We start from the raw sequence: 25,026 nt of genomic DNA, 5'->3' as shown, positions 1-25,026 counted from the left end.
TGGTAAAAACGTCCTAGAGATCGCTAATAAACTTTCAAAAATGCACGAAAGGATTCAGATGCCCCCCCCCCCCAAGAAAAAAATACAAGAGGTAGTAAACACAGCGGCATCTTCCGATGGCATGCAGGATTGGTCATGCAGACGTGGCACTTCATTTTCAGTACACATTTCCTTACCAAGGGCCTGCAATATGCGACATACCATGTTATTAACCTGCTATGTCGCATATTGCAGGTACTATTGCATAAGAAAGACCACTAACGACAGTTGCAAGCATCAACGGCTGGGGTAGGTAGCCCAGAAGAAGGCTCTTGGTATTTTCGTTCCAAATAGGAACGTAAAAAAACAGTAAACTTTTTTGCAGCCTATATAGAATGTGCGCCCGCCGCTTTTGCTTCATGCGCAGAATCAAGAAGGGGAAGGGAAATACATTACTGGTGCCTGTCCGTCAAATTAATCCCTCTTTAACTCGAACTCTGCTATATCTCAAAATATCTTCTCTAAACTTTTTCTCACCGTGTGCTTACCACCCATAGGCGCTACGCATTTGCCCGCTTTATCTCCACACGTTTTTTCGGAGGACCACGGATGTCTCGAAATACTGGCAGAGAGGACACAAGACAAAGTCCGCTGCAGGCAGTTGATAAGGTCCCCGTTCGAATGATTACAACCACTACTCACCGAACGCGATCATGAAGTGCAAGTTTACGCGGACTACGCGTCCCCGTTACCGGAATTAATGCTGTCTGGCGCAGCTGATCATGCGGACGAGGAGGAGCCTCCAGAAGTGCCTACAACGGCAGAAACAACATACATGCTGCGTCTGATTTGTAACAAGGTAGAATGTAGCGGTGGCGACCACCAATTCATGCGATGCGTTGATAATTCTCGGGTACGCTTTTCTGGGATGCAGATGCGAAAGCGAAACAGCCGAGTGCAACACAGTTCTTTCTTCTGCAATAAAAAAGTTTCTTTTTCCTGCATATTATTTTGCCTTTATTACGAAATCTCCCCTGTGCAATAGTGCTTTTGTTAGCAGCACTAGCTGTTATTTCAGGGACCTGGCTACAAATTTTCTGCATTTGACTTTACTCGAAACTCCGCGCTTATCTGAAAAATTTGAGGTAATTTTACGACTTTGAGTTAACGGGAGATTACTGTATATCAACAATTAACGTTTTCAGAAAACGCATAAAAATGAGAAAGTACGGTTGGGGGAGGGGAGGGGGGAGGTCGGTAATTTTATGGCGGGTCGTACTAGTTTAAAGTTTGCTCAAGCGGAATCACGTTTCTGCGTCTATTTTCTAAATCAGCTGACCAAAGGCGCAGGTTCGATTCCCGGCCACGGCAGCTGCTTTTGTGGTGGAGGATAAAAGCGAAAAACGCCCGTGCCTTCAAGATTTTGGCGCACGTTAAAGATCCCCAGGTGGTCAAAATTAATCCGGAGCCCTCTACTACACCGTGCCTCATTGCCTGTGTAGCGCCGGCGCGTTACACCTCATAATCCTAAATAACTCATCTTCGCAAACGCAAAACACCGCAGCGAGCAACGCAAATATTACCGCGCGCAGGCTGGGAGCTAGTGCCGGGGAGCGCCAGCTGTTCAGTTGTTGACGACAGCAGCGCCGCCGCTATACCGGTTTTATTTTCTGCGCGAAAGTCGACCCGGCGGAGCAATGGGAGAGGCCGCCGCTCGGGCCACTCTAAAACTTCTAGTACACTCTAGCACAATAAGTTCTAGTGGCTATGCAACGTTCTTACTATTGCTTCCTTCTTTACACCTCGCTGTGAACGCTGCATTACATATGAGCGAATACCAAACAGCACAGTTGTCTAGTCTGTTGTAGGCTTTCAGAGTAGGCGGCTAGACAATTTATCACAGCACAAATACGGGTTTTGAGTCGCCTAGTACCTCGATGCTCCACCAGTGGTGTTTGAGACTTCGAAAGGCTTACTGCATGTGGTGTAGTATGACGTACACATGAACGGATGACATGGTCAGGTCGCGTATAGGCATTTGCTATACAGCACAACCATGACCTTTCAGCCGGCTGTAGGGGATCTATCACAGCTAAAACCTACCTTAAGCCCACACAATCACCCGAGCTGAGACAAATAACACCAGCAACTAAACTAATCTTTGCCGAACAAGTAGAATCATAACAATAACGTACTATTATGAGCAATATGAAAGCGAACACGGGAACGCCTCGAAAACACCCTCAGGCCAAACTGTGAGTGATACACAGCGGTCGCCGTTAAAAACAACGTGGAAAGGGGGACGATGTTCTAACGACTGTTTCCGTTTGCTCCGGGCGTCTTATCGGCTGCCACCCCATAATCTATTAACGGCGAAATGACGTCAGCTGCTACTTTGTACAAATGCCAACGGGGTGGGAGTGCCAACACAGGCCAACAGTTAGTGGAGAAGAGCCCTCCTTTCCCCCTTTGCTTTTCACAGCGCCATCCGCGTATCCCTCCCAGCCTGTTTCGATGCTGTTTGCCACGTTTTCCTGCGTTCCCTTTTATATTGCTCGTACTTGAACATTATTCTTCCGGCCTCTAGATCCTCCAGCCCTTTTCAGGCCTATATGATAGCTGACACCAGCCTGAAGACAACCAAACCGGGGAAATCAAAACAAAATGGGTATCAAAACCCAACCCACAACGAAACCCAACCACAACATAAAAAACGTGCCCCAAAATTTGCCGAAACTGACATAAAAAAGACAAAAAAGACAAAAAAAGACAAAAGCATGAAAGCAGTAGGCGACACTAAACTAAAGGTAACAAAACTATTCGCAATCCCATTTATAGTGCCTAAACGTGTCATAAACAGATAATATTTGCGTCTAAAAAGTCCTCAAGTATAGGAAACGATTACGAATGAAAACTAGCGCTTATGCAATTCGAACAAAGTTTACAAATTCCCAATCCTGAAGCGGAAGCTTTGCTCAAGAGGACGCGGCAGTCCTACTAGGTAAAGGGAGCATAAAAAGCGCGTGGATACATATTAAAGAACGTTTATATATGTTTCAACCTCCACCCTCGTTTAGAGTAATAGAGGAAGGCAGGTGGCCAGTGCCGATGACATTATACAAGAGTGCATCGTATCTTCGTCTTTAAAGCACTGTACCACCTCTCACTCTGGCTGCGCATGAATGCGCTGTCGTGGCTGCAAAATGGGGGCTAACCCACAGTCAACAGCCGGCCCTCTCTTCATCTTGAAAGCAACATCGCCTCCTCTATCTGTAGCGACTCGAGTTCTCTCCTCGAAACCGCGGGAACGCTGTACTCCCACGTACTAGCACCTGACTAACAAATGTTGTAACGGTGGGGTCAGGCATAGTGTTATGGTGCAGCAATGACCGCTAACTGGTGTAAATTTTGAAACAAACATCCTCATGTCAGGACTTTATGCAGATATCTCGCATATCACAAAACCTTTGGAGAACACGGGTCTCGGTGGAATTGAAATTCACAAATATCGCGGTGTTTGCCTGGGAGAACACTTACATATTTTAAGTAAACTAGGTAATAATATTCTTACGCCTCAATGACGAGCGACTTCGAGCAGCAATGGATACTAAGGAGATTGGGTTAATACACCTAATGAGTGCCAGGGAAGGTTACCGCGGGATAGCTACGCAGCTATGAAATGAGAGAAGGGATTACGTTACACTCGCTTCCTGCCGTCGACGCGCTGTGCCCTGGAGCAAAATAAGTTGCCTTGAGAGACGCCGTCTCTTCCAATTCGCTGCAGAGAGATTGAATTTTGATTTGCTACAACGGATGGGTTATCTGGGAGCAAATTTCACCATTTTAAGTTTAGTCAGTTAGGAACATTAGGCTACATGTGTAGGCCCCTGTGGACATTCGCGGGGCCTTGTTTTAAAGACTGTTTCGCAATCATGAATAGTGAAGCCTCATTCATAGGTCCTTAAAGGTGAAGGACAACACGGACATGCTACAGCCTCAGGTTAAGCCTGACGTTACGCTTCGAGGCTTTGCGTCGTCAACCCCAAGCTTAACAAACAATGATTATAGCGTTCCTTGCGTGTCGTATGCCTAAAATAGAAGGCTGTCTGTCTTAATTGCTAACGAAAAAAACGTCAGCTTTAAAGTCACTTTGAGGTGTCCCTTCGTCGAAGGGTACGTTTTAAAAATACCAACCTTTTTTATTAAAGCTATGTGTAGGCACTGGTTCTCATTGTACGACCTCAACATGAATTGTGGCGAATATTCTACACCCTAGAAATGCATGCATAAATATCAAATAACAGAAGCGCGCAAGATTGTATTGAAACCAAATGCTATAGCTTTGTGCATTCGGCGCCGCGCACCACGAAACCCCCAAAATATTTAATCATTTTCTCGGCCTCACCACTAGGAGAGGCCCCAACAAGATGTCTGTGGCCGTGCTATGAACCTAAAACATACCAGAAGTGGAAAATACGAGAGCACCGCATACCCGTCCTATATCGCGTGTCCTCTCCTGGTTATTGGGTATAAATATAAGAGTACGGTGCTTTTAAAACACACGGTGTATTTATTGCAGCAAAACCATCAGTCAAGCTGTTACACGAATCTAGGCACAAAGAATAAATACGATTATGTAAAGTGTAGTCGCCTAATGAGGTTCTTAAGTAGTTTCGGGGAGCTGCAGGGTTTGCAGGGCCCGAAATGTATCGGCGTTGTTTTAAACTTTATTTCATTACACTGGCCCTTACACCTCAAGAAAGTATCATGCCGAAATTTTGTATATTATCTACAATTTATTATCACTTTCAGTGATTTCGGGAGGCTCAGAAATTGTCAGCTGGGCAATTGCACCCACGAAAATAAAACGAAAGAGACAATGACATGGAGGACGAAAGTTATTGCATTTATTTCTACGTGCAGCCAACGTTTTTGGAGCATCACAGAGCAAAACATTTTGTTATAGGACGTTTTGCATGACGAGCGGCGTTTTTTAACTCCAGACCAAATAACTGGAAACTAAAAACCCGTTGCTCCAGTATGAGAAAAACAGTTTAAGGAGGCACAATGTTGTCTGAGTCAAGGTAGATGCATCCGTATTTCCTGCTGTCGGACAGCCATAAGCACCAGCAGGGGGCGCAGTCTTGATTGTTGGTGCACTGCAAAGAAATTAGAGAAAACTTGCACTCACAATCATACGCCATTGTACAAAGGATTCTGTTTTAACTTTATGCGACTACGTGTTGCCTCATTCGACATGTGGGAACAAACACCTAGAATCCAGCAGTTTGTTTTACACACGATGGGGTTTGACACCCGCCAATGCGGTTACAAAATGGGAAAGTCTCAAATGGGCACGGACATCTTGTAACGAGGCTCGAGGGAATCTGTTCGACGCCTCGGCGCATTCACATCAACCGTGCATGTGGCTGGTTTGTCCATACTGAAACGCTGAAAAACGTTTTTTGGCACACACCCATCTACTTACCACACACGCGCACACACACACAGACTCACATAAGCAGGCACAGACGCACTCACGCGCAGCATTTGCGTATAAATTATGCGGCAGCTATCATGTCCAAAATATTAACAAAGATCAGTGGCGTTATTTCAAGAAATCTTAGCGCATATGTTACGAGTACAGTGGCGCACCAACCAGTGGTTTTCCGGTAATGAGACAAACTTACTTGCAATTTGTTATTTTACTCGAAAAGTACAGTCGTAATCATTATGTGCCCATAAGGCAGTTGTAGGTGCCCACGATAGGCACCTAACTGCGGCTTTTCCAGCGACGAACTACTTGCGTATTCATATATTTTGACTGATAAAAAAATCCCGCGAAACATAAAAGATACCACGGCTAGGCGCTCGCACTTGCTTCACAAATCAGCACCCTTAAATAAGCTGATTTAAACAACCGTTTTGCTTCTCACAAACCCGAAGAGAAAGCCCATCACTTTGACAGTGATATCAATGTAAGGAGCAGCAACAGCAAGTTTTGCGGAGCGCTTGTGGCAGATAAGACACGAATTCGGTCGCGATTTCTCCTTTCTTTCTTTCTTTTCTTCATTCTGGCTACCTCGTGTTCGAAGGCATTCCTTTAGGATATGTTCAAACCACCGACGCAAAAGCCATATCTGGATCTATGGGCGTAAAAAACGGCATGTCGCGCAGTTCGGTTGTCTGATACGGGAAATGACGTCATTGTTTAAAGTTATAGCAGTTTGGGGAGCAGTTTGAGCCCGGCCTTGCGATGCAGGCGGGAGCGCTGCCATGTCTATTTTTCATATTTGCCGGGTTTTTTTGAGAGTCTGAACAAACGTGCACGCAATTAGCTAGTTGCGGAAAATATCGCCCAGGCAGCATAGAACGTGAGTCCCAAGAGTGATCCGTGTATGAACGCTTTCTAGCACCTCTGGCCAACATTCAGGTTATGGCAGCCACTGATCATACGTTGAACAGCCAACATTGGGCCACCAGCAATTATTTATTTATTTATCAATACTGTAGGCCTTCTGCAGTCCCATACAGCGAGCGGGCATACAACATCCCAGGTGTCTAATTAGATACAAAGTCAAGGAAATAAAATATTTTAAGGGACGATAAGTGAAACACGGGAACACTTTTTCAATAGCAAGTACAGTCTAGTCCACTTATAGCAATACCCAAGTGCCAACGAAATCCAATCTTTTTGACTGAATATTGTTATAAGCGGGCTGCTAAATAAAATACGGAGCAGAGACCACAACATTTTATTTGCGGGCAGGCAAGGTTGTACTACTACCCATTTGAGGAAAAGAAGCCACATTCGGCCATCTTTTTTTGCTGCACATGAAGCTGGCGCACACATTTTTCAAGAGCATCTATCGGTGCTTCACCTAGCTGAGCGAAGGGTCCTTGGTGGAAACGAATTCCCTGAGAGACTATCATACATTGCGCCTTCGGTGAAGATGCTACCCGAGTAGGCAGTGCCACCGCGTCTTCAATTTCAGTTTCACTTTTCACTGCCACCGTTGTCCGCAGCACGTATCCGCGCAACGCTCGCCTCTTCAGTAAGTCACTCAGACGTTCGAAAACATCAGCTCTTACGTCTGATCCGCGGAAAAACGGAGGTAGTTGAAGAGGCACCCAGTCAAATTCAAAGCAGCAGGCACTGGGACGGGACCAAAGCGGCGGCATCGGAAGGGTTGTTTGGAAGAACTGTTCCCCTTCCCCTCTCGGTTCGTCATAAGCGGCGCAGGTGACTAGTTTTCCGAGGGGTGGACGGGATGCGAGGCGCATCGCGCCGCATGATGTCGGCGTGGTTGACGTGGAGACGCGGCGGCAGCTCGCATTTTCGGTGCTTGCTGTAACTGGATGCAATCGTTATATCCGATATCGCGGCACTGGAGCATTGCCATAAGCGGTTTATTTTCTCATGGAAAGTATCCAAATGCCGTCGGTGCCATAGCTGTTCATCGTTATATCCGATATATTGTTTTAAACGGTATCGTTATAAGTGTACTCGACTGTACATCTATAGTACATTGGTACTCTTTTCATACACTAGAAGAAAAAAATACTACAAACCCTATGCTACAAAAAGTACAATTGAACACTACAAGACAGTTTTGTGCTTCCACAACGACATCAAAATAACTGTACAGGTTCCGTTATCTGCTCTGAAATGAACCAAATTGATAAATATTTGTAATATTAACAGTTTCGCTAGGTAGCGCGTTCCAAGGGTTGATTGATTCATGAATTCATTGATTTATTCATTGATATTGACGTATTGATTGATTGATTGATTAAAACGTTAATTGAAATACAGGGGAAAGGGAAGTAGCGAGAAAAGAGAATGAGCTGTGGGTGGTCATCCTAGTCCGGTAGGCCGCGTGCCTTCGCAGCCGTCCTGGCCCCCGAGATCAGGCGCTCCTGGTCTTCAAGCCGCCTGCTGCGCAGCGAGCTCTCCCACTGCTCGAGCGAGAGTGAAGGGGGTGTGGGGAGTTGGGTGGACAGAGCAGTACGAGGTAGGGCGTTGTTTTATTGGTATCGTGGCAGTAAAGGCAGTCGTAGGGGTGACTAGTTGGTGAGATTCTATGCAGTTGAGGGGGATGGTAGTAGGTGTGGGTTTGCAGTCGGAGCCAGAAGCGAGTGTCCGCCGTGGAAAAGGAGGGTTGAGAGGGGAAAGGTAAGGCGGAAGGCCCTGTAGTGGTGGAGGATCTCCGTTTGTGTTTGAGGGAGGGGATGCAGGACTGGAGGGTCGCAGAGAGGTGCGTTGTCTTCCCCTTCTGGAAATACCAGGTGGATAAGGTCGCGGGTGGTGGCATGTGCCGCCTCATTCCTAGTAAGGGATGTATGTGCAGGAATTCTTACGATGCAAGTCTGGGGGAGTTCAGGCCGTCGAGAGAGTATGATTGCTGCGGCAGTGGATATGCTTCCTGATGCAAAGCGCCGACAAGCCACTTGCGAGTCTGTGAGTACGGGTATGTAGCAGGAAGGGAGGGGCGTGTATTATTGCTAGACCAATGGCTGCTTCTTCGGCTGTGGTTATGGAGGTGGTGAGGAGGCTAGCCGTAGCGAGAGTTGTGCCTTTGGCTTGGATGGCTGCAGCCGTGTGGGCGGGGCGAGTGCGATAGCGTGCGTCGTCAGTATAGCAGGCTTCTTGATGACTGGCGTATTTTGTAGACAGGAGGCGGGCCCGATGTTGTAGTCGCCCTTAGTTGTAGATGGGGTGCATGTGCCTGGGTAGCGGGAGAACGTGTGTGGCGCTTCGATAAGCAGCCGACAGGCGTTGTGTGTTGTATAGTGTCCACAGTCTGGGGGAGGGAGTGCCCTAGCTTAGCGAGTACTTGTCGCCCGGCTGCTGTGAGTCGCACGCGTTATAACTGGTTTTTGGTGTGGGTGTTTCTATGAGCTCTGATAGTGTGTTGTGCAAGCCTAGTTGTAAAGGTCGTTCGGTAGAGGTGCACGCGGGGAGTCTGAGAGCAGTTTTGTAAGCCTTGGGGATGATGTTGTTGATCTTCGCTATTTCTTGAGGTTTGAGGGCCAGGTATGGAGTTCCGTAGGTGATGCGGCTCAAGGGCATTTCTTGTAGTATTCGACGGGTATCAGTTTCTTTGAGGCCTCGACGACGGGTGCAGATGCTTTGGGCGAGTTGTGATATTTTTTGGAGTCTGGGGCACAGGGCTGCTCCTGAGCCATCATAGTGGTAAGGGATACCTAATATACGAAGCGTTTTCACAATGGGGACTAACTGGCCGTTGATCATGACGGTTTGTCTGGGGTGGGGTTGGGAGGCCGTCCCCGTGTCTGAGCTCGTGGAATAAGAAGGGCAGATTTTCCTGGGGCGCACGTTAGGCCGCACGCTTGCAAATAGTTATTGGTGGTATCAATGGCTTGCTGTAAATGGTATTCTCGGTTTCCTGGAGATCGGCTGTTGGTGGATATTGTAAGGTAGTCCGCATAGAATGCGCGTGAAATGCCCGGGATATGGTCAAGTAGAAATGCTAGTCCGGACAGTTTAATGTTGAAAAGTAGGGGTGAAATAACTGAGCCCTGTGGGATACCCTTTGCTGGTGTGCTAAACTTGTCAGAGGTGTGGTGGTCGAGATGGATAACGCTTTGCGGTCTGTGAGGAAGGCTATGACGTAGCTGTAGGTAGCGGCTCCGCATTTGACGGCGTGCAGCCTTGCTAGAACTGCCGTATGGGTTAAATTATCAAGAGCCTTGCTAGTGGTAAAGGGCTAGAATGATGCTGGGCTGAGTCTGGCTGGCAATGATTTGCTCTTTAAGTTGCAGGTGGATGTCATGGGTTAATTGTAGGACCGTATGCATTTATCGTGGTTTGTCCTACTAGAATGGTGGCCAGGCGGATGAATATGGTCGCTCTACTGATTTTATTGCTACCATGAAAAGGAGATAAAAAATTTAGGCAAGCAACATGACTTCGCAAACACAGAGTTGCGAGGTGCGCTTGATTGCGCATGTCCGTTGCACTGTCGGGCCAAGAGTATTTTGAGTAGATAAACCTCACTGTCCTGTTCTGCAATATTTCAAGTTTGTCGCGAAGGCAGTTTTGATGAGGGTCCCACTCAACAATTCCGTATTCTAGAATGGGTCTTAACAAGGTCAGTTTAACAGCTGTTAAACAAGGCGCTTAGTTTAACAGCTGGAGGTGCTTCGCTGAATTTTCTACGCAAAAATCCGAGTTTTGTAAATGCGTTAGGGATGTATTGGTAACGTTCTGTTCCTATTTTAAATCGTTTGAGAATGTTACGGCGGAATATTTTACTTTCTCAACTTGACTAATATTACAACTGTTATATTAAACTCAGAAGAAGGTCGTTTTCTCTTGGTTAGGCTGATAAACGCGGTTTTAGACACATTTATTTCCATTTCCCACATCTCGCACCATTGGACAATGTTTTGCAAAGAAGAATCTTTAAATTGCATTTACTGTGCATTGAGCGTAAATCAGGGAGTCATCTTCGAAAAGTCGCGATGTTACACCTGGTTCTGCACAAGAACACATGTCATTAACGTAAATAAGAAATAATGTCCCCAAAACCGACCCTTGGGGTACATCGGACAAATCACTGAGACAGTCAGAATCTACATTGTTTAAAGTTACATACTGGGAGCGACTCGTTAAGTAAGCCGAGATTCATACAATTACTTTGCTGTTAGTTCCAAAGGATTCCAGCTTGGCTATTATTTTGGAATGACGCACGCGATCAAAAGCTTTCGCAAAGTCTTTGAATATTGCGTGAGATTGAAGTTTGCAGCACAAATACGCCAGCGAAGTCATGTGTTATATCTGCAAGCTGTGTTACTGTGGGCAGCCCCTGCGGAATCCGTGTTGTTCCGTGTAGAGCATATTCTTCATTAATTTACAACAGTAAGTCGTTATTGTTATGGGTCGACACATGTTCACCAGAAATCTGTTACCACTTTTACGGACCGGAATTATTCTTGCACGTAGCCAGTGTCTCCGAAGTGAACAGGTTTTCAGTGAAAGCATGAATATTTTAAACAAAAAATGAGTAAGCTGTTCTGCATAACGTCTAAGAAACGCATCTGGGATTTTATCTGGACCCGGCGATTTTTTAACATCATGTCGTAAACGCAGGTTTAAGGTACCTAGTTCGGTTATCTCGATTCTCCGCATTGCCGAGTCACGCTCAAAATGCGGTCCTTGGACTGGGAACGCTTGGGTTAATACAGAATGGAAAAAGGAATTTAACGAGTTAACTATGGCGTGCGTTTTTTAAGTAACGATACCGTCGATTTCCAACTTACACATTGGACTTTCCGGCTTAGCTAAGTAACCCCAAAAGTGTTCGCTTGTGGTGTCATAACTTTGGTTACTGTATGTGAAAAAGGTTTTTGCTCACTTGGCACACTAGGCTTTTAAATTCTCGGTAGCACTGGTTTATTACAGCTGGATCGCATTCACACTTCCATATTCTTTTCAGCTTCCGTTTGATACGAATGATTTCCCGCGTTATCCAAGGAGTGCTTCGTTTTGTTGGCTTACGTTGCAAAGGAATGTATGTTTCTTCACAGTGAAAAATTGCTCCCTTAAATTTTAGCCACAAGTTGTCAACGTGACCGGAAGGTTCAGCGTAAAAATCGCCCGACTTCATTTCCAGGTAATCAATAATGCTTTCATCGGCCGCTCTGGATTCACCTTTAGTAAACACACGTGAATTTCCATTGTCACGTTTTGCCGGGCTATTATTTGGAAATTGAATTAAAACAAGCTTATTGTCAGAGATTCTATCTTCCATCATAACTTGAGCATTTATTGAGCTAGAACGTAACGCAAGATGAACGATGTTGGAAGTAAGCCCTTGGATGCGTGTCGCTTGCGTTACGCGTTGCGAAAACGAGAAACTTAGCGTGGGGTTCAAAAGTTGCTCGCAGCTGTTTGCATCTCTATTGTTGACGTTTAGGCTTTAAAAGTCCTCCTGCCAAGTAGAAGTCACCAACAAGTACTAGCTTCGTCCAATCATGCATTTTCTTGAGGAGGTAATTGTGCGATTCCGTAAGATATGATGCAGGTGACCCAGGTCGTCTGTATACTCCACCTATTAGTTGAGGTGTGGTTTGAAATGTGACAGCGCACCACAGAACTTCGTGCTTGGGTATACCACGTTCTTCCTGGAACGCCCGACCAGTGCCCGCCTCCGCGGCTATCACGGTCCTTGCAAAGTATATCTATAGCCTTCTGGAAATATTTCGGAATTGTAGATACTGGGATGAAGCCACGCCTCGGTAATCACTAAAATATCAGGTGCGAAAGCTGGTAAAATCTCCTGTAGTTTATCCGTTTTTTTTCACTGTACTCTGGCGTTGAAACACAACAAAGAAAACGATGGAGTATTTTCTTGGCTTAATGCACTTGAACTACTGCCCTCGTGGCGTGGAGTCTCGGAGCGCGCCGGCTGCAGAGATATCCTGTTTCCCACGTGTCTATACCAAGCGTACAATGTGTCATTTATTTTCAGTTAATCGAAAACAAGCACAACCTGATCACCACTTTCTCGGTTAGCTTTCCAGGACTCCTATATATTTCCCCCGTGTTTGAACTTCGAACAGTGGCGCAGTATTGCAATCTCTTTAGCAAAGTCATAGTAACGCAGTATTACGGTTAGTTTATCTTTTACCAACACGATGAACGCGCTCCGCGGTCTTCATTTTAACTTTTATCCGATGGCTGAAGATTTCCTTCTCGACATATTTCTTCAAAGATGTGGGGCATGCATCCCTATTTTCTGTTATGACGTATATCACGATGTTGGTACGGTAGCTTATGTTTCCTAAGCCCTCCATTTTACTATATAATTGCGTGACTTGCTTTTACACCGCCTTAACAGTTGCTTCACATTTTTGAATTTTTTTGTTGCAGCCGTTGAGCGATGCCAGTGTACACTTAACCTTAATTTTTGTGACGGCATCTAAAATCGTCTCCAAAACATGACAATCAGGACCAAGATTACCCTCTACGCCAGAATCAGGATCTGGGTTTTTCTCCAAGTCCCCGCTCATAATTAGCAATAATTCAACTATACGAGGCACATCCGTACAACGTGACCACAAGGCATGCACAGCAAGTTCTGAAAGACTTCGTGAAATGATACTTTTTATCAACCTGTGCATTGAAGAGCTCGAAATTTAGCATCGTGTGCCTGACGGTGCCACCGACCCCACTGAAGCTTAGAAGTAGGCGCTGCCCCAATTTGTGCTTTTTATCGGATCTCACTGGGGTTGCTGGGTTGCCGAAACTTCGATGAAGATGGACCTCGTGACGCGCCGCCGAGTCAAACCAGGGAAGCGATATGCTGCAGCCGGGGCTAGGCCAACTTGTTACGATGGTGTCGATGTGACGCAGTGTGTCCCAAAGGCGCCGGTAAAGAGGCATCGCATCGCAAACCGAGTCCCAGGAATACCTGTGCATAGAAGAGCACAAAGTGTAGCATCGTGTGCCTGGCGGTGCCACCGAACACCGAGCACTATGGTATGCGTCCGGCAGCCCGTGTTCAGACACACAACTACACGCACCTGTTTACCAGATATTCAGTTTACCTTCGACGGCCGATGTTGAGAAAAACAACGGCCGACGTACGTCCATAGGGCATCCGACGTATGCCCGATGACACCACGGAGTCAATACATTAATACAGACGTGATTGAAAAATTTGGAGCTCAATATAGAGGGTGATTTAAAGACGCCAGTTAGCCGCGGCACATTTTCTTGGCTATCCTCACTCTTACGTTTTCCCAGCTGTTACGTTTTTTCCTGGTCCGGTGAAATAAGTACTAACGGCGTTCCACTGTATTCTGCTACCGGACGCGCGGTTGACCGTAGAGAAAGCAAATGCAATGCAGCAGCACTATACATCTTCTTCCGAACACCGACTGACACAATAATACGAATATTCCGTAGGCGGTCGCTTGTCGTGCTGCGGCTGTTTCGGTACGGTTTGTTGACATGCTGCGCGCCTGGATGCCGTTCCGGGTTGCCTCGGCAGCGACAAGGTCCGTGCCGCGGCATTTCTTCAAGGCGCCGTGGGATCCTGATGAATTGAAGGAGGGGGAAAGCGCTACTCCGCGGTAAAACTTCAAGCTTGCGTCACAAACATACGCTGTGACATTGATTGTGAGCCTTCACAGATCGTCAACTATTACGAACACATCGTGAACGGTCAATCTAAGGATACCAGGAGGCAGGTGGACCCTGAGGGAGAGCGCTGTGCCCCGTATTTTTCCTAACGTACCTGACCACCTGTCGAAACAAAGACGACAAAATCGTGCAGATAACCACGAAAAGGGAGTGTTGCGTGCTGCCAAAATGATGGGCATTTGAGCGAGAAAACTAGCGCAAGTGACACCACCGAAAGCCGAGAATCGCCGCTGAACTAAGCGGCTGAGAAGGTTCGGCTCGTTCGTGACTCGGACAACAGCTGAACACACAAATGTAACTGTGGTGAATCATATAGTCAGAGGAGTTCATTTTCCCATTAATTTGAAAACGCAGACGCAGTTCGTTCACTGCTGCCATTGCGGCCTCCCGATCTGTCATTCACCGCAGCCGCCGCCGTGGTCTATCAACCGCTGTTCCCAAATAGCGCCTCAGAAGATCCGCTTCGCGAAGAGCGGCTGTCCAAAAGAGCGCGTCAGAAGAGCCGAAGAACGGCTCAAAAGAACCGGCTCTCCTGACTCGATCTGTCTGCTCACACGACAGGAGGCGCTTGAGGAAATTGGAAAATTTCCCCACCTGGCCAGGCAGGGCACTTGCTTTCTTGCGCCGATAATAGATGGCGCGAAACTCACCCCGAAGAGCCAGGTCATTTCAGCCGTTCATCGGCTCTTCGGCTGAGTCACTCGGCGGAAGAGCCGGAAGAGCCGAAGAGAGGCTCAAAACTACATCCGGTTCTCCTGACTCGAATAGTCTGCTCCCACGACAGGGGGCGCTCGAGGAATTTGGAAAATAAGCCCCAGCTGGCCCAGCAGTGCAGTTGCTTTCTCGCGCCGATTATAGATAGCGGAGAGAGACGGCTCATTTGACCCAGCTCTTCGGCTCCGTTGGCTCTTCCTCCATGGTTTGCTGTCCTGTGGCTCACCCCGTTCGACACGTATCACTGAGCTGGCGAGAAGGGGCTTTCTCTCTCCAAAAGAACCACCGCTCACTTTTACTGAGCCACGGCTCACCCGCTCTTCCAAAAGAGCGGCTCAAAAGATCCGGCCCCCTCCTGAGCGACGCATCTCTAGATGCCCATCTAGTGATGGCCTCTCCAACTCTCTCGCCGTTTCTTGGAGCCAGTTCAGTAACAAAGCCTGGCCAAGACTCATCAAAAGCCAAATTGGCGGTGTCCAAGCGGCTTCGGAGTGTCAGCCGGCGACGCATCATACGAGAACGGGCCCACAGTTGCGACGTTAGAGCGGGGTTCGCAATACACTATATCCTAGGGGAGCTATGCCGGGACCGATGACAAACAATGTAACATACAGGAAAACGCTACAGTGAGGAACGTAGCAGCGGGATTCTGCTGTATTCGTTTTCTTTGGGCAACCGGCGTTATAAAGACTACCGGCCGCCGTACGGCCCCAGAATGTACGTTTATCATTTGGTTAGCGGTCTTCGGTCGAATTAGAGCAAGCGAATGACCGCAGAATATTGGTCAACCTGTGTTCAGAAGAAGACCAGCCGACGAGACGTTTCAGGTTATCCATTATTCCTTCGGTAAGTGGTGTACACCCGAACCACGGAACACGCCCGGGCACCGGGAAGCCTGTGTTTGGAAGAAGACCGGCCAGTTTACGTCCGATTTTTCCTTTGTTGGTGAAAAAGCCGTTAGGGATCCGAGCGATCCAGACGCATTTTGTAGCGTATGCTACACTGGCGAGGTTGAGCGGTTTCGCGTGTGCCGTGAAGGGCCGTTCTGCGCAAGCGCGAGGAGCATTGGATTGGTTCGGATCGGATTGGATTGGATTACATTGGCTAGGATTGGATTTGATTTGGATTTGATAAAATTGGATTGTGTTGGATTGAAATCCCATCCAACTGGAGTACGGGTGTGTATAGAATTGGGTCTGCACATTTGCCTGTCTGCGCATTCCAGAGGAGTGACGTCATAGTAACGGCCGACGCACTGGCGCCGGCGCGCGACTAGCTCTGCGCCTCGACTGCGCAGTGGCCAACTCTGAGGCTGCGCCAGAGCCTCTTGATAGCCGTTTCGCGTGGCTCCTGGAGAGCCATGCTGCGCATGCTCCAGGAGCAGTGACTGGACTGGACTGTACCGGACTGGACTAGACTGGACTGGATTGAATTGGATTGGATTGAATTGGATTGGAAATTGTTTTAGCAGCAGTAGGCAAGATAATCAGCTAATTCTAGACAACCAGAAAAATAAAGTAGAACCAGCTGAACCTTAGATCACGCTACGTATATCTTGGCATAGCTGAGCTAAGCCAAGGCTAATTTTGTGTTCACTCGGTGTTTCTATGCTTTAAATGAACGAACTTCGTTTGTCAAGCCCTAAGGAGAGGTACTAGATGCCCCAAAATGGTGCAAGCGCTCACTGGACATAACCAGTTAACCTTTTATGCCATCGGAATACATTTATTGCCACATGAATACTGCCACACCTTCGGGTAAGCGAGGCCTCGTCTGTCGTAGCCGCTACAACGCCTCGCCCGCAAGCCTCGTCGACGCACCGGGTCGAGGCTAGTCGCCCCCACGAGAAATGAAGAGCACTGGAGACATCAACCCGGCACAAATAACCGACCCGAGATGGCTGTGGTTCAATGAAAATAACTGGCCTACAACGGCGTTGAAAAGCGGCCACCACGGAGGGGCTCAACCGGCGCCATGTCAAGGACTCCCCACCAAAGCGGCGAAAGTGCACGCAAAAGCGCGTTTCCGCCAATTCAACTGACAATAACACTTCGAAAAACAATGTTTCATTATTTTGTTGGCACCAAACATAGAAGAGGCTGATCTAGTCTGTAGGCTCAACTTCGTGCCCTGCACTGTTACTTCATATAATTTTGTGACTGCCTGTTTTAAAAGAAGTGTTATTTTAAAGTTGCGATAACAACTGATCCTTTTCATAGCAAAAGCCTGAACTTGAATTTTTTTGCGGTGTTTAAAGGTGAACTAAGCTACACTTGGGATATGACACCTTTGGGATATGACACATTTGGATATGACACATAGTCTCCAGCCTCCTAGTCAACACGGATTTCGTCAAGCATTTTATTGCTAATCGCACCTTGTTGAGTTGCCTCTAAAAATAGATGAACTTCAAGTAGGCGACTGTATTTTCTTAAATTTCAAAAATTCATTCATCCTTGTTCCATGTGACCTTCCTGTTAGTAAACTGCGAGCTATAAACTGAATGAATCGGTTATGGCATGGATAGCCCAATATATCTCTTTAAAAGAGCAGTCGGTCCTTCTCATCGGATGTTTGTCGGGATATGTTCCCGTGACCTCAGGAATTTCCAAGGGCTCAGTGTGGGCCCTACAGCCCTGTGGGACTGAAGTTTACAGGAATATAGAGAGTGAACGTGATTGCGAATACCTGAACCAATATTTGAATGTAATAGCATGCCTGTGTGCCGATTCAGGATGGTCGTTGAATGTTAAAAAGTGTGTTCACGTCGCTTTTAGAAGAACAAGTTCACAACAGTTGAACACGTATAGCGTAAATGACACCACATTAGGAACGACCACCCAATAGAAGTACCTAGCTTTTTAACAAGTGATTTGAGATGAACTGAGCCCGTTAACCATATAAAAAGTAACTTTGCCCGTGTTTTAGTGTTTGCAGAGACAACCTTTCAGCGAACCTCCACCTAATCTAAAACCGCATTTCACAGATGTGTGCTCAATGTTGGAGTACGCATATGTTTACTGGGATGCGTACACAAAAAATCTGATCGACACACTTGAAGAGTACACAATTGCAGTGCGATTCGTTTTAGGCAATTGGGATCGTCAAATTACAATCACGGAAAGTAAAAGTAAACTTAGAAGAAACCAGTTGAACATAGTAACGAAGGACTAAATGTTCTTCATCACAGCTGCCCATCTAGCTTTCTGCCACCCCCTGCAACGCTTGCCTTCTCTACGGATCCACTCTGTTGCACTTAATGACCAATGACTGTCTTACCTTCGCATTAAATGCCCTCCCCACATCGATTTCTTCTTCTTTTTACTTATCTGTCCTTAACATGCGTTTGCTCCCTGAACCACCCCGTATATTCTTGTCCCTTAATCTTACACCTATCATGTTCCGTTCTATTGCTCACTGAGTAGTCCTCGATTTCTTTTGTACCATCTTAGTCAGCCTCCAAGTTTTTGCCCCGTAGGTGAGCACCAGTAAGATGCAGCTCTCATAAACTTTCTTCTTCAGGTACAATGGTAGGCTGCCATTCATTATCTGAGAATGACGAATGCACTCCACCCCATTTTTATCCTTCTAATCATCTCTGCCTCATGGTTGGGATCCGGAGTCACAACTCTTCCTAAGTAGATATATTCACTTGCCACTATCACTGCCTCGCCACCTATCTCATACTGCTGTGCTGTCCCGAGGTTATCGATCATTACTTTAGTTTTCTGCATATAATTTTCAGGCGCACGGTTGTACCCTATTCGTCCAGTGCGTAAAGCATGCTTTGCAATTCGTCCCCCCGAGTTACTTAGCAAGCCAACCAACGTCATCAGCAAATGTGAGGTTACTGAGGTCAACATCATCATCATCATCATCATCAGCCTATCTACGCCACTGCAGGGCAAAGGCCTCTCCCATTATTCTCAAATTACCCCGGTCCTGTGCCAACTGTGACCAATTTATCCCTGCAAACTTCTTGATCTCATCCGCCCATCTAACTTTCTGCCCATTAACCCTTACTCCCACCAGTTTCCAATCAAATTCTGAGAATACTTCTTGTAAGCATGCTGTGAATAATATTGGTCAGATTGCGTCTCCTTGTCTTACGCCCTTCCTTATAGGTATTTCACTGCTGTCCTTATGGAGGATTATCGTAGCTGTACACCCATTGTACATTTCCTCTGATATTCTTACAATGTGATCATCTACACCCTGCTACCGTAATGCCTGAATGACTGCTGAGATTTCGACCGATTCAAATGCTTTCTCATAATCTATGAATAATCTATCTATAGGGGTTCAGTATACTCAGCGCACTTCTCTACAACCTGATTGATCGTGTCAATATGGTCCATTGTTAAATAGCCTTTAGGGAGACCGCCTTTTTTTTAGGTTGACTGAAATATAAGGTAGCAAAAATTCTGTTAGCGATTACCTTGGTAAGTGCTGTAGACCACTCACAGTAAGTTATCAGCCTGTAGTGTTTCAAGTTCTTCATGTCCCTTTGGTTATGGTATAGGATGTCTTTTGCATTCCCAGAAAATTCTGGTACACTCGTGGTCATTAGGCATTGCATATACAGGTTTGCCAGTATTTCAGGTACAATTTCCCTGCCACCCGAAGAAAGGTCTGCTGTTATATGATCCTCACTAGGTGCTGTGCCCCCTTTTATTTCTTTCAAAGCCTTCCTTACTTCTTCTGTTATTACTGGTGCGATGTCTATCTCCTCTGAACTACTTTTTCGTTCGGCATTATCCTGGATGTCCCGGCTACTGTACAGAACTCTATAGAATTTCTGGGCAACTGACTATTTTATCACTATTTTTGATAACATTGCCTTGCTTGTGTTTAAGTGCATACATCTGATTTTTCCACACGCCAAGGCACCTCTTCACTGCTTTCAGGCTGTCTCCGTTCTTCAAATCATGCTGTATCCTGTCCATAATATACTTCCCTATGTCAGCAGTCTAACGGTTATTGATTAACTTCAAAGCCTCCGCTAGTTCTAGTCTGTCAGCTGGGGTGGAGATTGTCATGGTTTGCCGTTTTCTAATTAGATCTTTCGTCTCCTGGGAAAGTTTACCAATACCCTGTGTAGCAATAGTTCCCCTACTTCTACTGCACATTCCGTTATATAGTGTGTAAGATTGTCGCTGTCTTTCTGTTTCGCAAGCTCTGTTTCCTCGGTATGAGCTGAATATCGGTTCTGCAGCGCGATACTGAATTCTTCTACTTTACGTCTTATTGTCAGCTGATTACCCTCTACTGCACCTTGTTGCATTTCCGCAACATACCAATAAATGGCCATAAATACGAAAGCTAGTGTGATTTCGTCCTTTCTATTCATGCTGTTGCATTTCTGCAACACTAGTTTGAAAAACGCGCCGTCGTGTGCTGCCCCCTGTGCTCATCCTGCTCAACAATTGCCAAACAAACATGGTGGACGCTGCCCGCGCCAGCACGGAGCTATACAGGTAACGTTTGCAAGTTATAAATGTTTTTCTGAACGGATTCAACCGCGGAAAGAAATGCTAAGCCTTGCAACACATCCTCATAATCGTGTAGAAGCCGAAAAATGTTACATTTACGGAATAGTGCGTTGCTTGCGACAGAAAGTTGCTACGTTGCATATATGAAACAACGTGCTCATCATATTTAGTTTTTTTCTCTCAAACTATAAATGGATCCTAAACGCTTTTATGGCAAAGCGATTCCTTCTGATAGTGAAGACAGCGAACTTTGTGGTAGTGATGGCGATCCGGAGTGTAAGTCCTTTCAATTCATCGTGTGGGCAGTGTGTTGCATGGTTGAATGCCGAAATTTTGTATCATTGTGTGAGCAGACGCCCGTGGCTGCCCCGCATTGTTACGGCTGCACCCTTATGTCTCTGCTCCTGCGTTTAAAATTTCCGGCTATAACGCGAAGAGACTGCGGCTATGGGTTTGTCGGCTTTAAAAATACAGATGCACATGGCTTTCTATACCTGCATTTCACTTTATTTTACCACTAATTTTATGCCCTGTATATCGCTATCTCTTTCCGCTACAGATATCGAACCTGACCGCGAAAGCCTAAATGACAGCACACGCGAGTCGAGTACATGTTCCGGAGAGGACGAAGGTACAGCCAATGGCAGAACACCCGAACACAACTCCACACAAGCTAAAAGACGGAGCACTTGGAAGAAGGCGAATCTAATAAGAGATCCACAGACAGTTCCGTTCTCCAGGCAAAGTGAACTCATAGAGTTCATTGGAGAACTAGAGACACCATTCCAATACTTCAAGTTTCTCTTCCCTGCTCGCTGATTTCACTAATTGCGGATCAGAGCACTTTGCGCTCCAGAAACACGTGAGTCAGCCCCTTTGTACTACTGCAGAAGAGATCGAAGTGTTTATTCGGATGGGCATGTGGATGTCGATCATTCAAATGACGAAGACAAGGTGGTACTGGAGTGCAGTGACCAGGGTTAGCCAAGTGGCTGACAACTTTCCTGTGGGTCGCTTCGAAAAACTGAACCATAACATCCACTTCAAAGATAATAGTACTCTCGGCGCAAAGGATGCTTCAGGAAGAGATCGGCTTGGGAAGGTGCAGCCTCTGATTGATACCATCAATGAACAGTTGTCACTTGTGCCTCTTGAAGAGCGTCTATCTATTGATGGACAGATTATACCCTTCAGATGTAGAAGCTCCCTCCCACAGTACTGTCCCAACAAGCCCAAAAAATGGGGCTGCAAAGTTTTCGTGCTTTGCGGTGTAAGCGGCTACTCCTACAAATTGGAGTTATATACTGGGCAGGAGAACTCGGCGCAAAGACGGTCAGGAGAGACTGATTGTGGAGCGAGTGGAAATGTTGTTGTTCGCTGGTGTAGAACGGTTCCAAGAGGCGTACACCACAAAGCGTACTTCGACAACTATTTCAACTGCTCAAGTTCGCAAGTGCACCTAGAAAAGGACTCTGTTAACTGCATTGGAACTGTGCGGATAAACCAGGTTCTTGAAGTGAGCCTGCCTGGTGAGCAGGAAATAAAAAAAATGGAGAGGACACTTCGAAGAAATGGTGGCAGTTGTGGATGAAATTTAACTGTCGTGTACAAGGTGGCCAGATAACGGAGCAGTGACCCTTCTATCCTCATTCGTTGGAGCAGAGCCTGCTGCAAGGGAATCAAGGTACAATCGTCAGAAATAGGAGCGAAGTGAGATACCATGCCCTGCAGTTATCACCATCTACAACAACCACATGGGAGGTATCGACCTTTTAGACTCCCACATATTCATTTACCGTCCCTACCTTAGGTCCGAGCGATGTTATTTTCGTGTTTTTCTGCACATCCTAGATTTGACAGCTATAAATGCTTCGTTGCTCTACAAGAGGAATGCCTCGAGCAAACGTGATGAGTACGCAGAAAGGGTTCTTCCTTTGGCCGACTTCAAGATGGACTTGGCTGCATCACTCTGCAAGGATGGGAAGGCTGTGGTGAAGAAGCGAGGAAGGCCTATCAATGATTCAGTAGAACGAGCCTCACAGGAGAAGAAAAAAAGGGGACCAACAGTACCAGCTCAGGATGTCCGGCTAGATCAGGTATTATTTCTCATCTATGCAGCTTTGTCTTAGTGCTCATTATTGTAATTTCTTACCTCAGGTTGGTCACTGGGTTCTTTGTAGCCAGAAGATGCAGCGCTGCAAGTTTGCAGGCTTCACAGGAATCTGCATGAGCTACCGCGTGAAGTCTAAAGTGCACCTCTGTTCGACAAACAAAAGGAATGACTCTTTTCTGTACCACACAACAAAATGAGTGCACCGTTGCTGATTACTTAACGATTACTTCTAGTGGTATAGCAGTTATTAGTAAAGGTTGGTATAGAACCAACCTTTCGTAGGAATGAAGTGAAAGAGCTTTCTATTGTAGCATTTCTTCCCCTTCGCTGATTGTCTTGTAAATAAACATTACCGTTGTAATGCAAAAGGTCTGTTTCTCCTCAACTTTTTTCTGTGTGCACACTGTTGCAAATATGCAACTTACCCGCTTTCTACCACTACTAACTGTAAACGTCCAGTACAGGTAATTTTTTGTAGTAGAGTTATTGTTATCGTTCTCCTCAACGCCATAAATAATTTCAGGTCAAAAGAAAAGAATGTGCAGTAAAAGGTATCCGAATCTTTTTTACTAGCTTGATATGATCCCTTCTGAAGTATAGCCTAATTTGGGATCTTACGATGCGGTGGTCACTACACCTTACCCTTCTGAGCACTTCCACATTCTGCCCGACGCCATGGGTATCGCATATCTCTATTTTATTCTGCCCATCCGGGCTTTTCCACGTCCACTTCTGGCTCTCCCTTTTGCAGAAGAAGGAATTCCTAATGCGTAGGCTATTCTGTTCTGCCAACGCCGCCTGTATAAACAGTGCCTAACGCGTGAGCGAAAAATGGCCAAACAGCCACTCTCCTGTTGCTCTCTCCTACCCTTCCCCGCTCCGTAGCCTTCCAGCGTGCTTTCGTGTCCGCCAGCCAGCGCCGCTTCTCGGAAACTATGCAAAATAGTGGAAAGTTTGTTTAGCGTTCCCGAGGCGGCGCTCCTACGCCTTCTTGTTTTTCACCATGCCTGTCTGTCTTGGTCTGTCACTGATAAAACTTCCTTTGTCACGAAGCAAAATCCCTTGCGCTGCCGCAGGCTGATGCCGGCTTTGCGCGCTTATCTACTCGGATCACAGGCCCTGAAATTTTCTGAGTGGGGCATCCCCCATCTATCCCCTCCGCATTTAGGTATTGTTTTGACCCCGCTGTTCGCACTCCTCATCGGTACGCACTTTTAAAATTGAGGACTGTACTGTAGAAGCGCCCGGACAGCGTGTCGGGATCGCAGCTGCTTATCCTTTTGTTTCCTATAATTTTCTAAAGTTTACAAGCACGTGATATTATTGGAAAGTAATCGTAGAAGTGAGCGCCTGAACAAAAAACGTGCACGGAATTTTTTCTTCTCTAAATACCCCAGAAAGAAAAATATCAGTAAAATAATGGCTGCCCCATCCGAAAATATCGTTTTCTGTTCGCTATATGTCTACCCGACAATCAGTATGTTCTTACACTACTTCAGTCCGCCTCCGTCTTTATCTTTGGAAAAATGCAGCAAGTATGAAGCGAGCGACACGTTGAACGAGATCCCCAGTGCGCCACAGAACTAGCGCCCCGTCACGGCTAAGATGTAAGCGAAACGGCCCTTGAAGCCCAACAGGCAAGCTGACAGACACATGTCGTAGAAGTGGGTGCAGCGTTCGCGGCTCGCGAGCAGTGACGTAAGGCCAGATGTCCGCCGGCACGCGCCACATAGCGGATCAGTGCCTGAACTAAGCGTCCCTACCCTTCCCATTGAAAAGCGCGCGACGCGTCAGGCAATGTTAATACAGGCGGCGTTGGTTCTGCGAACTCGACTAGTACGTCCACCCTTCTATTTCTACAGCCCAGACCCTAGTTCCCAACTGCCTTGTCTCCAACCTGATTCTTGCCTACTTTAGCATTGAAGCATCCCATAACTACGGTATACTGTGTTTTTACTTGAGGCATTGCCGATTCCGCATCTTTACAGAAGCGCTCAACTAGTTGGTCATCGCGGCTGTAAGGGGGCGCGTAGCCGTGTGCCGCCTTCATTTTGTACCTCTTATTGAGCCGAACTACAACGCCTGCTGCCCTTCGTTAATGCTATAGTATTGTTCTATGCTGCCAGCTACGCTTTTATTGACTAGATATCCCTTTCTTTTGTGCTCTTTTGTCAACTAGTCCACGGTAACATAGGACGGGTCCAGTTTTCAGCACTGTAAGTGCTTCACTTGTCCTCCTAAACTCACTGAGCCGTGTGACCTCCCATTTATGCCCTTTATTTCCTCGAACACCACCTGTACTAGATAAGGTCCTCGTGCTAAACGTTGCCATTTCAGATTCCAATGGCAGCCTGTCTGTCTGCAGGGATTCTTCGCACCTTCTCCTTCGCCACAGGTCTGACCGCCACCTTGGTCAGTTGCTTCGCAGCCACTGGAGGATGAAGGCCGTGGGTTAATTGACGCATTCGTGGGAGGTTGCGGCCATTACTACACCAGAATGGCCAATCCTGCTCTGGTGAGGGAGGAGTGGGTTACCGGCAATGGTCGCCGGGGTC

The 25,026-nt window shown here is 46.6% G+C and overlaps 1 protein-coding gene across 1 annotated transcript; it reads left to right on the top strand.

Moving 5' to 3' along the window:
• Positions 1–22,112: 22,112 nt before the first annotated feature.
• On the top strand, positions 22,113–22,668 carry LOC144144695 (uncharacterized). The gene is made up of 2 exons (XM_077676225.1): positions 22,113–22,454; positions 22,516–22,668. The coding sequence occupies exons 1-2, from the start codon at positions 22,113–22,115 to the stop codon at positions 22,666–22,668; spliced, it is 495 nt and encodes a 164-aa protein (XP_077532351.1).
• Positions 22,669–25,026: the final 2,358 nt, after the last annotated feature.

This window comes from Haemaphysalis longicornis, unplaced genomic scaffold (assembly GCF_048455015.1).
Source record: "Haemaphysalis longicornis isolate Haplotype H1 unplaced genomic scaffold, Haemaphysalis longicornis Haplotype H1 scaffold_7, whole genome shotgun sequence".
NCBI classification, from domain to species: domain Eukaryota; kingdom Metazoa; phylum Arthropoda; class Arachnida; order Ixodida; family Ixodidae; genus Haemaphysalis; species Haemaphysalis longicornis.
This window is presented reverse-complemented; position numbering and strand designations above follow the sequence as displayed.